The sequence below is a fragment of the Cynocephalus volans genome, chromosome 8 (assembly GCF_027409185.1).
Source record: "Cynocephalus volans isolate mCynVol1 chromosome 8, mCynVol1.pri, whole genome shotgun sequence".
NCBI lineage: Eukaryota > Metazoa > Chordata > Mammalia > Dermoptera > Cynocephalidae > Cynocephalus > Cynocephalus volans.
Window position 1 is genome coordinate 9,773,113 of NC_084467.1, and position 14,297 is coordinate 9,787,409.

Sequence of the window (14,297 nt, forward strand, 5' to 3'; positions counted from 1 at the left end):
TGGGGAACCTGGTGCTAAATCAATCCTAGACGATCTGCTTCTGCTTGGGGTTTCTTAAGTAGCAGAGCAGCTCCCTCGCTGCTGTCTAGTGAGAGCCCTCGACACAAGGGTTTGTAAAAGAGGCTTAAGAGATACCAAATAAACAAAACAAAACAAAAAAAAGGAAAGAAAGAATTGAAGGGAAAAAAAAGAGAAAAAACAAAACAAAACAAAACAAAAATAGGGGCTCTGGAGTTGACTGCCTGGATTCAGATCTTTACTCTGCCACTTAGTAGCTACTTATAAGAGACTTGGGATAAATTGCTTAGCTTCTCTGTACCAGTGCTTCCTTATCTGTAAAATGAGGATAAGAAGTCCTCCCTCAGAGGTTCCATGCAATTAAGGTATTCTATGTAAAGCATTTAAGAAAGTGCCTGGCACATAGTAAGTGCTCTGTAAATGTTAGCCGGTGTTACTAGTGGAAGTGCTAATGGTAGTGATACTGTTAATTATGACCATGTATTGATCTCCTGTACACCTGTCTCTGTGTTTTCTTGTTGAATCCTGATACCCCTTGGAGACAGGCATGCTTATCCCCACTTCTGATGAGAAAACTGGCTCTGATAGGTTAAGTAAACTTGTGTGAGGTTACTTATCAATAATGGCCTGCAGTGGGCTTACCAGGTCTACCTGACTCCAGAGTCACTCCACTGCATCACACTGTCTTCCCACGTCCCTCTCTATTCCTCTCTCTCTTAAAAAAAGAGAAATACAGCAGTCTTTACACTTTCCTGCACACTCTTTCTATTTCTCTATGTACTGTGTATATCTATACATATAAACGTAATATTTTACATATTGACAGATTATATTGCAAATACAATTTTATAGCCTTTTTGTAAAATTTTATTGAATTATAATTATAATTTTATTATGATGTACTTAATATTATGTCAGCAGCATCTTCCCATGTCGTTAAGGTTATTTGTAAACACTGATTTTTTTTTTTTCATATTGACTCTGAGAATATATTATAATTTATTTAACCATTCTTCACTTGCTTTCCTTTCTTTCAGTATTATACACAGTTCTGTAATAAACATTTTTTGGTGTGAACTTTTGTCTGCATCTCTTAAGTATTTCATTGGTAGAAAGAACTAGTATTTTAAATACTGGACCAAAAATTTTTCAGGCTCTTTCTTCAAATTGACAAATCTTTTTCTAAAAATATTGTACCCAGGTTACACTCTGACAATTATGTGTGAAAATGCTCTTCTTGCCATATAACTGTTTACATTAACTATTACCTTTGTCTTTCTGGAAAAAATGAAGGTGGACCTAGTTCCTTGTGTTTCTAAGTTTTATTTTTACCCAGTCGTCATTTCTTTTTGGTTTAGTTTATATGCCTTAATGTTTACTTTTCCTATGCTTTTTACTCTTTCTTTAACAATTCAAGCACATTTTTAAAAAGTTCTAATAGTCTTTTGGATTTCTTTGTTAGTTTTTGTTTCTAATTAAAAATTTTTACTAACTAAAGCATAATTTCATCAGTAATAAAGATTATAGCAACCAATGTTTATAAAGCCGTTACTACATGCGAGGCTGTGCTCTCAGATCTTCACATGTACTCTTTTATTTCCACCTCATATCAGTCTTTGAAGTGGGTACTGTAGAGCACAGAAAGATCAACCAGCTTGCCCAAGATCCAGTAACTAGTATGTGCGGAACCAGGATCTGGAGCTGGGCCATCTTGCTCTAGGGCCAGTGCCCTTGACCACTCATGCTGTTCCAGGCAGTAGCCTCTGCTAGTTGCGTTCCTCTGCTTTGCTTTCTTTTCGGGGGTGGGGGGGCGGTCAGGGGACTTCAGCAATCTGGTTGTATTCAGGAGGCTGTTATTTAACAGTTCTGTATTACACACATGCAATTCTCTTGTTGCTCTCTGTTCTCAAGGAATTTGTGATTGGTTAAGAATATAAGTTATACACAAAGTAAGACACTGAGAATAAATACAAAAATGCACATCGGTATATGCAAAACTATACAGTGAAAATTAAGTATTTAAGTACCCGGTGGCACCTAGAATTTGGATCTTCTCCTGTCCTGTTCTCTCCCTCCTTCAACAGATGTCATAGTAAAGGAGCGATGGCTTCCTGGAATGTTTTGAGCCAGATCTTGAAAGGTGTGGTAAACTCGAGTGGAAGGTGTGCAACAAAGAAGGCCTTATTGCATTTGCTTAAAAGCGGAATTCCTATTGTTATGCTAGTTTCTGTCTCTTTTTTTTTTTATAATCCCTATATAAGATGACCAGTAAGGGGATCTAAACCCTTGACTTGGTGTTGTCAGCACCATGCTCACCTAGTGAGCTAACCAGCCGTCCCTATATAGGGATCCGAACCCATGGCCTTAATGTCATCAGCACCACACTCTCCCAAGTGAGCCATGGGCTGGCCCGTTTTAAAGTAAGAATACTTCTGGGATCAAGGCTCTCTTGGGCTGTCCAGGAGGTTCCTATAAAACTTTCTCTATTTCTGCTATGAGTTGCCAGTGTAGCTCTGGAAATTGGTGGAGCTCATCACCTTTTAATTTCTTTGAAGGCCAATTGAAAAAGGCAGCAAGTTGGTTGTTTAAGAATGCGGAACCTCTGAAGTCTCTTTCCCTGGCCTCTAACAGCCGAGATAGCCTGGGGGCTATGCCAGCACCGCTGATCTCTGGAATGGAGATCAAAGCTGAGAGTGTGTGCATCTGTTTTATTGACGACTGCATGGATTGTGATGTTCCTCTTGCTGAGCTCACCTTTTCCCGTGAGTATTGTCCTGATTTTCATCTTGAATGTTTTCAGTGATTGCTGAATTATTTGGGACCTGTGTTTTTAAAAGTTATTTATGCTCTCCTCTACTTAGTAGTGTGGACGAAATTTAGATGATCACTTTACATGTTTCATTATGTGTATTTTAAAGAAATTTGGTTTTTTGCTATATGTGGCCTTCGGCCTATAGCTTGAGAATAACAGAAATTGTCATTGATAAAGTTTTCATTATATTAACAGCTTTAATTTTTGATCTCTACATTTTGCTTCTTTTTATGTATCTAAAGATTGTCATGAATAGTCTTACTAAAGGCATCGAAAAGATAAGCTTCTACTCTATGTCTTAAAAATAAAAAAAATAAAAAACCAGGATCTTACTAGAAAGCTCACCTCTGAGTCTCCTCCATAGGGCCATGTAAGAGGTGAAACACTGTTCATATGTGAGCTGTCCTTTAGTGGAACTGGTAGCAGGATAGGAGTACTCTCTCCTTAGGTGCATCATTGCAAGCAGTGTTAGAATAAGGCTTCTGAGGAGAGTGAATGAAAACCTCCCTGCTGCGTTTACCTCTAACTTTTCACTATTTCCATGTTGCCAGTCTCATCTCCCTTCAGGTAAAGTTTAGTTCTGGGGCTTTAATCTGACCTTTTGCACATCATACAGGTCGTCCTTATCCCTGTGCTTCTAGGCGCTGCCAGGGCCACTTGATTAAAAGTAACACCTGGAATTTTGACTGTTTTCATGAATATCTTTTCTTCAGAGAGTGATTTGATTTCTTATTTTCTTATGGTAATCTTAAAATTTCAAGCTAGTATTTATCATGACATGATTGCTGTTATCACTCTGCCTTCTTTCCATATGTTCAGGTAGAAATACTTTTGTGTGTATTCCCACAGGTGCTCAGGCAGCTGGGTGCCAGGGATGGGACTGGTGGGGAGGCAAGTGAGGAGCTTGCCTTAGGCACAACATTAAGGGGGTGCCAAAAAACTCAGTAATCAAGATAAATATTTTAATGCAATACTTTTAAAAATCAAAATTGATGCAAAAAAATACATGATGAACAATACCAAAATTTTGTGTGCTGTTCATTAGTACTCTCAGTACTATGAGATCCATCAGTATTAGCTGTGGCTAACATCTCTTTAATGTGATTTGTCTGCAAAAGTCAGTTTTGGTAGCTCCTGCCCTGTCGCTGTGGTAACATTTGCTTTCATTGCAGGTCTGAATTTTCTTCAGCATGTAAGAACTAGCCCTGAAGGCTACGCTCACTTCACCCTTTCTGGAGATTATTATAACCGTGCTTTGTCAGGTTAGTATAAAGCATATGTTATCATGGGATTTAAAAATAAATTTTAATGTTTGCCTAGACCCATTGCTACATAAATTTTACGTGAGAGAAAGGCCAAGAGCAGGGTGGGGCAGGACATAGAAAGATTAAAAGCAAGTGACTACATAAGCACAGAAGATGTAGATTTTCTATTTTTCTAAAAATGTGTCTGTGTTGTTGCTGAATTATTTTTTCTCAAGTTTTCATGGTTAATTCTTTTTGATCCTGGGGTTTAGCTCATTCCAGATCAGGACATTGCTCAATAACGAAGGATCATTTGTTTGGCTCTGATACTAAACTTCAAGGAATATTTATGTCCATAAGCATTTAAACCTCTAGTCTCCTCACTCCCCACTGGACTTGTTTCATTAGATGTGTACTTAGTCAGTGATAATGTATATTTTGCCCTGCCTGCTCCCTAAAGCAAAACACAGTTGGTTAGTGTATTGCTACAGGTAATTGTATTGCTACGCTAATTGTCTGGCTAGGTGACTACGCCATTTGTAGGGCTACAGACAATTCATAGCTAGAGCCAAAATGTTTCGTTATTTTAGTTATACCAAGTTTTCCATTTGTATTATCAGGGCTAGGGGTTAGGACCCACAGACCCTTCAAATCCGTTGTATAGACTGGGTCACAAACCCCTCACATGCTTGGCTGGGTCATCAGACACCTCACACGCAGATCCATGCTAGGTAATTGGGAAAGATCCCAGGAGCCATTGACAGATGACAGGAGCTCAGTCCTCAGCATTCTCGGCAGTGGCAGCTTACAGATCTGGCGGTGGTGTTGGCAGCAGTCTCCCCGTAGCCCCCCCAGGAGCATCCTGGGGCCGGGGGGGCCACAGATCAGAGCCACTTGTCCTTATACTTAAATCCATAATCCAGGACAGCTGGGTGCACATGTGCAATTACATTAGACAATAACCAAGGAAAACCTGGGCACACGTGTGTATTTACATCAAATGCTTGGCAAGATTCTGAACATCTGAGGGGCCCTGACCATTTTCCTTCACTTTCTCTACAATTAGAGCAAGCTGTTTATGAAGACATAAAGCCTGGATAATACTCGTATTGCAAGCATTTTCAGGTTTCTTTCCTCCCGTTGAAAAGACCAGGGTAAGGGACTACACATATTGAAATTCAGAAGCCAGCATATATGAGGGTACTTCAAAAAGTTTGTGGAAAAATAAAATCGAAAGATAGTAAGAATCTTTCCATGAATTTATTCAGGTACTTTCATATTAGAACCGAATGATTTGAGCTGTGAACTTCTTTGCCTTGAAGAGAGTTTAAGGATGTTCTTATCAGAATTGCTAATAGGTGGGGACAGGTTAAGCAAAGTAGTGCTATGCAGTCCAGGGCTTAAGCCTACTAGTGATTGCTCCCGTTGATTTCAATTAAAAATCAAGCCTTGGGCCGAGCCCGTGGGGCACTCGGGAGAGTGCAGCGCTGGGAGCGTGGCGACGCTCCCGCCGCGGGTTTGGATCCTATATAGGGATGGCCGGTGCACTCACTGGCTGAGTGCCGGTCACGAAAAGGACAAAAAAAAAAAAAAAAAATCAAGCCTTAATTTGCTGTGCTGCTGCTGATTGTTCTAGAGCACATATCACATTTAATTTTATGTTAGTTAGCATTTTCCCTCTGTTTTGGATTCACTTAAAGGTAACACTCTTATTTCCTCATTATTTAGTGGCCCATCTTCCTAGTTGAGGGAAACTTACAGGGTATAAGGTAGCCGTTTTTCTGAGAATAATTTATTTTCCCAGGCTGAATATTGTTGCTTACTTTTAAAGTTGTACAAACATGTTTAGTTCACTAAATGCCAAATGGTGTACTAATGCACCTACTCTGTGTTACATATTGGATTGGATTTGCTCTATGGCTGATTGAGTGAGTATATTTAAAAGTCTGTTAAAAATTAACTGGGCTTGAAGAGTTGAATCTTTCAAATCACAGTGAGATACCATTTTTCACACCCAACAGATTAGCAAAAACTAAGTGTGACACTACTAAGTATTGGTGAAGATATGAGCCATAGTTCCTGCTTTTAGACATGTAAATTGGTACAACCATTTTGAAAAATAATTTGGCATGACCTAGTAAAGTTGAGTATAAGCATTACTCAACAACCCAGCAATACAGTGCTTCTAGGTCTATATCTTTGAGATTTTCTTGCCTATGAGTACTAGAAAAGGTATACAAGACTTCTTGTGGTAGTAGTACACTTCCTAATAGCAATAAAACTGGAATCAAGTGAAAATCTTCCAGAAGTAGAATGGCTAAACAAATTGTATATTCATTAGTGGGTTACTATTCAGTGCCAAAAACAAATGTATCACCACAGCTGCCTGCATCAATACAATCCAATAATATGCTCAAAGACATATTGTTGAGCAAAAACAGAAACTTGGAAAAAAATACGTACAGGATTCCATTTATGTGAAAATCACAAATAGGACAAACTAATCAATATGTTCTTAAGAAATGCATGCATGTATGGTAAAATTATAAAAAGAGCATGGAAATGATTAAAAATTCAAGCTAATTTTTACCTGGAGTTGGGTGGGAGAGGATTGGTGGGAAGGAGGGGAATGAGTTGAGGGACTGGCACTCAAGGGCTTCAAAGGAACTTGTAGTTTTATAGTTCTTAAGATGAATAGTGGGTACATGAGTGTGGTATTATTATTCTATAAACTGTACATATATGTTGTTTACATACCTTTTATACCTATGACATATTTTCAGATAAAAGTATTTGAAAAAGTTAATGAGCCTCCAAATGTACCTATTGTTCATGTAAGCAGGAGAATCAGATTTAATAATTATTTAAGCCACTGTATTAGTTTTCCAACCTGAATCTGAAACTCCTTTTTTCATCTTGAGTTGCTCCGGAACAGGCCTTGCCTGCTCTTTCATGGAAGAGAGCATGTATGCTCCCTGCTCTTCTTCCTGCCATCTCTCAGAGACCATGGTGGGGTAAATATATTCTTTTCCACTCATATCCTGTGGACAGCACAAAACATCATTTTGTTGTGAAATTGAATTGGAAATAGAAAGCTATTAAGCTCTAGTTTGTCCTTGCTGAGCATTTGTGAGCAGTGTTCCCCTATAAACTCTTGATGTCTGCCTAACAGATGTCTTATTTCCTGTGTTCCTTTAGGCTGGGAGCCATTTATTGAGCCCTGGCCATGCTCTGTGTCCTGGCAACAGCAGGCAGCTAGCCGTCTCCATCCTCCTCGACTGAAGCTGGAAGCCAAGGCCAAACCCCGCTTGGATATCAGTATCACTTCTGCACTAATTGGTGGGTGGAAAGTCGTCTTCACTAGATTGGTACCTTTCTGTACGTGAGGTCTTAGTCTAGAAGGCTATTAATCCTAGTTTAGCAAATACCTGGGCCTGTGCCAGGCATCACTTATTCATCATGGCTCCTTTTCTAATAAAACCTAACCTGGCCTCATTATTCTTCTCAACCCATTTCTCTGGAGTTGGCGTTCTATATTAATACTATCAGTGATCATTCAAGAGCTTAGCCTATTTGGGAAACATAAATGGCCACAATGAATTTTCTCCTCATAATGCTTGGTCATTGGGGTTTATTAAACATCCCAGGAGTGAATTCAGACTCACTTTTCTCAGGCTATTCACAGAATACTTTTTAAAAGGTATGATTTTGACCTAGTCTTTATATCAGAATAAGTTGCCTGTGCTGTTTCCCATCAAGTATCATGTTGACCTAACTCTGAAATGACCTGCTTAAAGGGTTGCCAAGCTAATGGTGTGCTGAAAGTTTCTTTGGCAATACTGCAGTGTTACATGCCTGGATTTGATGTAGTGAATGAGAACCACTCTGTCCTTGTATTTCTGTCATGTAAAAGAAGAGTAACATTGTCATAATGCAGTCATGTGGTATGTACCTTCACTTTGAGAACTCACATTTGCTGTTTGATTTATTGATCTAAATGATCTGATTTTGGCAATACTGTAGTTATCTTTGAGTGAAAACACATAATGTTGCAAATTGTGAACTTTCATCAGTGTGTGTTTTGGATTGAGGCTGTTAGAATATTCATTGTCTTACCCATGTCAGAGTAAGATGGAGAGAATGTGTAGTGAAATGAGACCATAAGTTTTTTGATCCCCCAAATTTAAAAGCATTGCTTTTAAGTGATCAGATTTTTATTCATTAATTTGCCTGGATAATAAATCACCTATACAGTAGTAAATTGACCTAATGATCCTTCTAAACTGTATTATTTTGTCTTCTATGTTGTTTCTCACATAATCTTTTAATCTGAAAGATTAAAGTTTGCAGTAGTTTTTTGAAAAGCTACAGTAAACAAAGCTTACCTCAAAAGGGTTCTTGTTGGTATTTCTTTATTTTATTTTTTCTTCTTGTTAGTATTTCTGATGATCATCTCTATTTAAAAATACTTTCCGAAAAGCTTTCTTGTTAATGGTGGAACTGTTTTTTTTTCCCTTGATCTTCAATTTCTATTCCTAATACTGTTCTGAAACCCAGAAACATTGCTGACTGCTTAGTGTTTAAATAAACTTCATTTCTGTAGCCAAGTATTGGAATTAAAAACCAGAAACCAATAATTCTTTTTCCAATAAGTATGATATCTTACTCTAAAAGGTCTTCATCCAGGTGTGGTGCATTGTCATTGTTTTGTTAACCTGCTTATCCCCATTATATTTCTCCTCTCAAAAATAGTACAACTACTCATGGAAAATTGTCAGCTGGATTTCAGGCTCCTGAGTTTGTTTGGTTTGTTTTTTAAGCCACTGACTGTTCTCTCTGTGTCCAAATCCTCTCCCTTAGTGTGGCATACCATGCTATTCATAAACTAGGTTCTTCTCTTTTGTAGACTTCTCTATGTCTTTATCCCAGTGTGCCGTACTAAAGTCATACCATAGTATTCAGTGTTCCCTAAGTATGCTGTGTCTGGGAGTCTTTGCATATGCTGTTCCCTCTACCTAGAGTGTCACTCTGTCCCTAATCCTATTGGTGAACTCTGAACTACTCATTTTTCAAGACTCAGAACAAAGGTCTCCACCTCTCTGAAGATTTCACTGGATTTTGGTGTACATTCCTCCACTTCTGCCAAAGCAGAATAAATCTTTTTTTGTTCCCATAGAATTTTATTTATATCTTTTTGTTTTAGCACCTTTCACGTTGCAGTATAGTTTTGTGGAGATGGTTGTTTTGTTCACATTGATCTCTTCCAGTGGAGTGTGAGGTTTTGCAGGGCACAGACTTTCTCAGAATCTAGCATGGGCCTAGTGTGCAATGAGGCACTGTATAAAAGCTTGTTTTGCTGAATTGAAATTATTTGACTTGAACCCTCAATCATTTCTTCTTCTCTTCTTAATGACTTCGGGGGATTCTTTCTAGACCAGTACGTAAGTACCAAGGAGTCATGGATGGCGGATTACTGCAAAGAGGACAAGGAAATAGATTCAACCAAATCAGAAGACTGGATGGGCTCTTCAGTGGATCCTCCATGCTTTGGACAAAGTAAGGTTTTTCTCTACACATGTCTAATAAAATCACTGTTCACCTACAGAGCAGTGCATCACTGAGAAATTCAAATAGAACCATCATTCTTCATGGAAAACCTACAGGAAATTCTGACTACCTTGTATAGTTCTATTTTAGTCTTTGCAAGAGACAGTTTTCTGGCATGAACTACTGGGCTCTGATTCTGTAACATGTAATTCCTCAATTCTGGTCATTGCATATGAATTGGTGCACTTGGGAGTACATCAGGATCACCTGTTGGTTGGTTTGTTTTACTCAGCAAAACATTGGTTTTCCAAGTGACTGGATTTTTCTAAATAATGATAGAGGATTTGGATATATTCTTGAAAAGAGGGAGGGCAGGACGCCATGTGGAAAAGTTGTCAAAAGAGAGGCCCTGTATTTTTCATAAAGGATGAAATAATTGAATATCCAGTTGCTTGAAGAAAGAGGAGTCAGTTTGCTCTCTGATGATTTTTGTTTTCTTATTTAATGCCTCACCATGGAGTTCTGTTTTCTTCAGAGCTGGGGAGATTGTGATGGACAACTGCATGGTCTTAGTTGCTCCTCATGCCATTATCATCCAAGAGCCTCAGCTCTTTCAATGTGGTTTATTGGGGAAGTCTTGGCTGGACTTCATATAGCTCATGAATACTTAAATATTCCATCTGGTCTGCAAACGTGTCATGGGAAGATGGGTTTTCTTAGCATATGAAGTATTTGTGTGGTTCATCTCTCTTAAGGGTGTGTAAATGGAATTTCTATCTGCCTTGTACTTCTAGAAGTTGAAAGAAAGAAATGTCAGCTGTGCTTGCTCTCTGGGTTCCCAGGCTATTGCCTCTGAGTCTCAAGGTCATTGCATAGGAGCCAGGGCTTTTCAGATATCATCAGCTTTAGTTCTGGCTCCTCCTCCAACCTTCCAATTTGTGTGTCAAGAAAAGGTAACATAGTCTACCCAGAAAACTCTAAATAATCTTTGTAGTATGTAATATGTCCAAGAGATTGTGTTTCTGAAAATATTCATACAGGAGGATCTCAAATCCAGAGTCAGTGCAAACACTTGGAAGGCCTAATCTTTAAGATTTTGATGAAGGCTTTTTTCTTGTTCTTTTCTTTCCCATCTATCTCCCTTCAGCCTTAAAATGAGCCCTTGAAAGAGCCCTTAATATAAAATTCAGCCTAAGGGAACTGCTGATTTTTCATTGTTTCTTTAGCAGGGGAAAGAAAATATTCTTTCCTTTCTTTTTAAAATTTTCTCTTCTCTCTTTCCCTATGGTTAATCAGTCCCCTTATCTATGTTAAATGCCAGTGCTAAGTTAAAGATTGATTTTTATTTACTTGTAGATTTTTATGCTTCTTTAGGTTTATAAAGGTGTTATAATCATATATCTTTTTAATCAGACATAACTGAATATACCTAAATTTCCAAACCTCTTTTCTTATTGGAAATTCCTTGGTGGTAGTATAGAAAATTCTGGGATTGTATACTTTTAATAGGCCTACTAAAGTGATGGTTGGGCATTTGTTTTGAAAGTCAGTAGGTTTTATTCTTGTTGAACTGATCACAAACTTTCAGATTTTATTCAAGAATATTTAGTTATATTCCTCCAAAAGTTGTGCTTTTTATTCAGGCCATCCTTAAAATGAGCCCTTGAAATAGCCCTTAATATGAAATTCAGCCTAAGGGAACTGCTGATTTCTCACTGTTTCTTTAGCAGGGGAAAGAAAATCTTAGCCTCATTTTGACATAATTGTTGGCTTTGTTCAGTAAGGGCTGAGATTCTGCAGGTAAACCTGGATAGCGTGGCACTTCATTGAATTTATTAGGTTCGTATTCCAAGGGCATTTAATGAAAATATCAAGTATAAATATTCTCAAAATTTCCATGCTTAATGTAGAATTTAAACAATACTATGAAATAACTCCTTAGTAGAGATTGTTTAAATTTGGAACACAGACTGACTCTTCCTGTGAATTTTTGAAACCCCTTGGGACTAGCATTCTACTGCTACTACATTTTCCAATTGGAATGGAGCAACCTACACCGAAATCTGTACTGCTTGGCTTTTGTAACTTGTCTATGCCATTTAAGAACACAAATTTTTAATTTAAATTAAAAATCCTCCAAAAGCTTGTTATTCTGTTCAAGAGAATGTTCAATGCATTTTTTTCCCCAGTTCTGGGGGTAGGGAAAGCATGCTACTTTGACCCAGCTTTTACAATAAACCTTACATAAAAAATGTGTTCTCACTTTGTCTAGCACATTCTTAGCTCTTAGTAATCATTGAATGATCCTATAATTGCACGATGCTTGCTATTTTTGTAATGTTCTCAATCTGTGCTTTTTGTTTAGACGTGAGTCTTCTTATTCACTGTATTTATTCTTACCCTCTAACTTTGTCTCTCCTGTCTACCAGGCCTTCCCCTTGTCTACCTTAGAACTAGGAGTACAGCCAGTCTGACTAATCTAGAGCACCAGATCTATGCTAGAGGTACAGTATAGCCAAGCGAGGGCTTGCTTTATTTTCCTGTTTTAAGAACTGCCTTGTACATCGATTTTTTTGTGAATGGGAGCTGACGGGGGGTATACTCAGTTGTGAGTACTTCGCTTAATTAACAGGAAAGAACATTTCCAACTAATGAACAGAGTGGCACTTTATATCAGAAGTAAGTGATGTGCTGATTCTTATATTGTCTCTCTTGCATCTCCCTTAACCTTTGGTGGAAGCGGATGGAATAAAATCCACAGTATAAGATGCAGACATATCCAATGTCAATTAGAAGTGATTTTTCATATTGAAAAGCAGGTGGCTGGAGAAACACCATCCTCCATCATGCTGTGCTACAACTCTTTGTTTATAGAATACTCAATGAACATTTGTTCTCATGGAAATGCGAGGGGCTCTATGGAGTAGGAGCTATTATGATAAGAATAGAGCTAAGAAAAAACTGCCCAGTAAATAATCACTTAGAGACAAACCTTAATTTCTTTAAATATTAATTTATGTGCTTACCAGATAGAAAAGAAAATGTTCTGTATTTCTATCTCTGACCCTTTAAGGTTCCATGAGAATTTGACTGGTAAGTGAATGTGGTGGTGAACACCATAAACAGAGAAGAACTAGACTTCCAAGGTTTTCATTTCTTTTTTTTAAGGAGTGTGATTTTATTCGAATGGCTTATTTTTGTACACTGCTGATTTCAGATCGTGAGTCATGATATATTTTATAAAAAAGGCCATTTGAGCTTCTTCTACCAGGAATACAGAACAGGAATATTAATACACAGGGGCATTGCTATGTGTTTTTTTTTTTTTTTCTTGATGGTTTTACTGGGATGGATGTTTGAAGGAGGGCGGACAAAGAAAGCCCATAGTTGAATCTTCATTAATTCGTGGATTTATACTTCGAAGCTTTTCTACATGTTATTTAATCTTTCAGGCTAAGCCAAGAATTATTCCTCTCTAGCTGATGGAGATGGTGAGGCTCAGGGAAATTATGTAATTTGCCTCCATTCACATGACTACCTAGTAGCAGACCTGAGACTTCAATCTGTTTCTTACGATTTACAAACCAGGTCCTTTCTGATAGACTGAACTGCTTATATCCCATGAAAACCTATACTGTTTATAAATGGCCAAATTACTCTGCGAAACAAGTCCAAAAGGGTAGAAATTTCCTTAGCTGGAGCCATTTGACGCTGAACTTGGATGTGAGAAGCTTTAGGTTCTCTCAGCTTGTGAAGAAATTGGGTTTGGTCACTAGAGACAGATTTTCTGAGGCTACTAGGGAATAATATTCTCTTTGATGGACTTGGGAATTTTTCTCTGGTGCTTTGCCAAAGGCAAATACGGAGTTTATTTGGACCCTAGTTCAGAAGATGTCAGATTTGTTCCCTTATATTGGATTTGAATTTGTGTGCACTCCATGAATTTTTGTTCTCAGAGGAGTGGGTTATTACTGAAGTCTGTGCTATGTCTATTCAACACAGGAAACTTGGGGACCTGAGCACAGTGCCTACCCATACTCTTTAATTCCAAAGCAGTGTACCAGTGAATATCTTTGTATGGATTCCTAGCACTTTATTCTGTATTACAAAGTGATCAAAGCCATCTGCCACCTGTTCTATTTTAATCTAATTTGCAAATGGAAACTTACAGTCTGGCTCACAGTGGGATATGAAAGCACATCTGGCTCCTTTTCCTCCTGGGTCCTTTATCTACTGCAGTAAAAGCAGCTCTGTCATAGCACTCATGGAGAGGGAGGTGCCTTTCAAAGTGCCATGATAAATACTATTTACCCTGCAGACAGCTCTTAAATTTTTTACTCCCCCTCTGCTCTTGTCAGCAGCCTCACAGCTACTCCTTAATTTTCTACTTCATGAACACATTTTTTTTTTTTTTTGTAAAACAAACCTTGGGAATTAAGTGAGGCCATCGGGGCAAGAAATGGGCATATTCCTAGGTGGAGATTATCTTTAGAAGTATTTGGGGTGTCTCTAAATGACTGTTCCATTGTGGGAACACACTGGAAACTGCTCATTTATTTAGCAGATTACTGTATCTTAGACTCCCCTGAGCTATTGTTGTTATCAAAATAGAACTTGCCTTCACCTGAAATTGCTTGTTTCTTGGTCTTTATAGTACCAACTTTTGAAAACTTTAA

The 14,297-nt window shown here is 38.1% G+C and overlaps 1 protein-coding gene across 7 annotated transcripts in view; it reads left to right on the forward strand.

The window, feature by feature from the left end:
• Positions 1–14,297, forward strand: part of VPS13D (vacuolar protein sorting 13 homolog D) — a 256,779-nt gene that overhangs the window by 83,147 nt on the left and 159,335 nt on the right. For 5 of the 7 annotated variants that reach the window (XR_010024193.1, XR_010024194.1, XM_063104869.1 and 2 more), the window contains exons 36-40: positions 2,574–2,780; positions 4,003–4,092; positions 7,273–7,413; positions 9,508–9,630; positions 12,051–12,125. Coding sequence is in view for 5 of the 7 variants with exons in the window: in XM_063104869.1 (XP_062960939.1) it covers positions 2,574–2,780; positions 4,003–4,092; positions 7,273–7,413; positions 9,508–9,630; positions 12,051–12,125 (636 nt within the window). In the remaining 2 variants the exon portion in view is untranslated. The remainder of the gene's footprint in view (positions 1–2,573; positions 2,781–4,002; positions 4,093–7,272; positions 7,414–9,507; positions 9,631–12,050; positions 12,126–14,297) is intronic. The other 2 variants (XM_063104870.1, XM_063104871.1) reach the window with 1 other exon arrangement.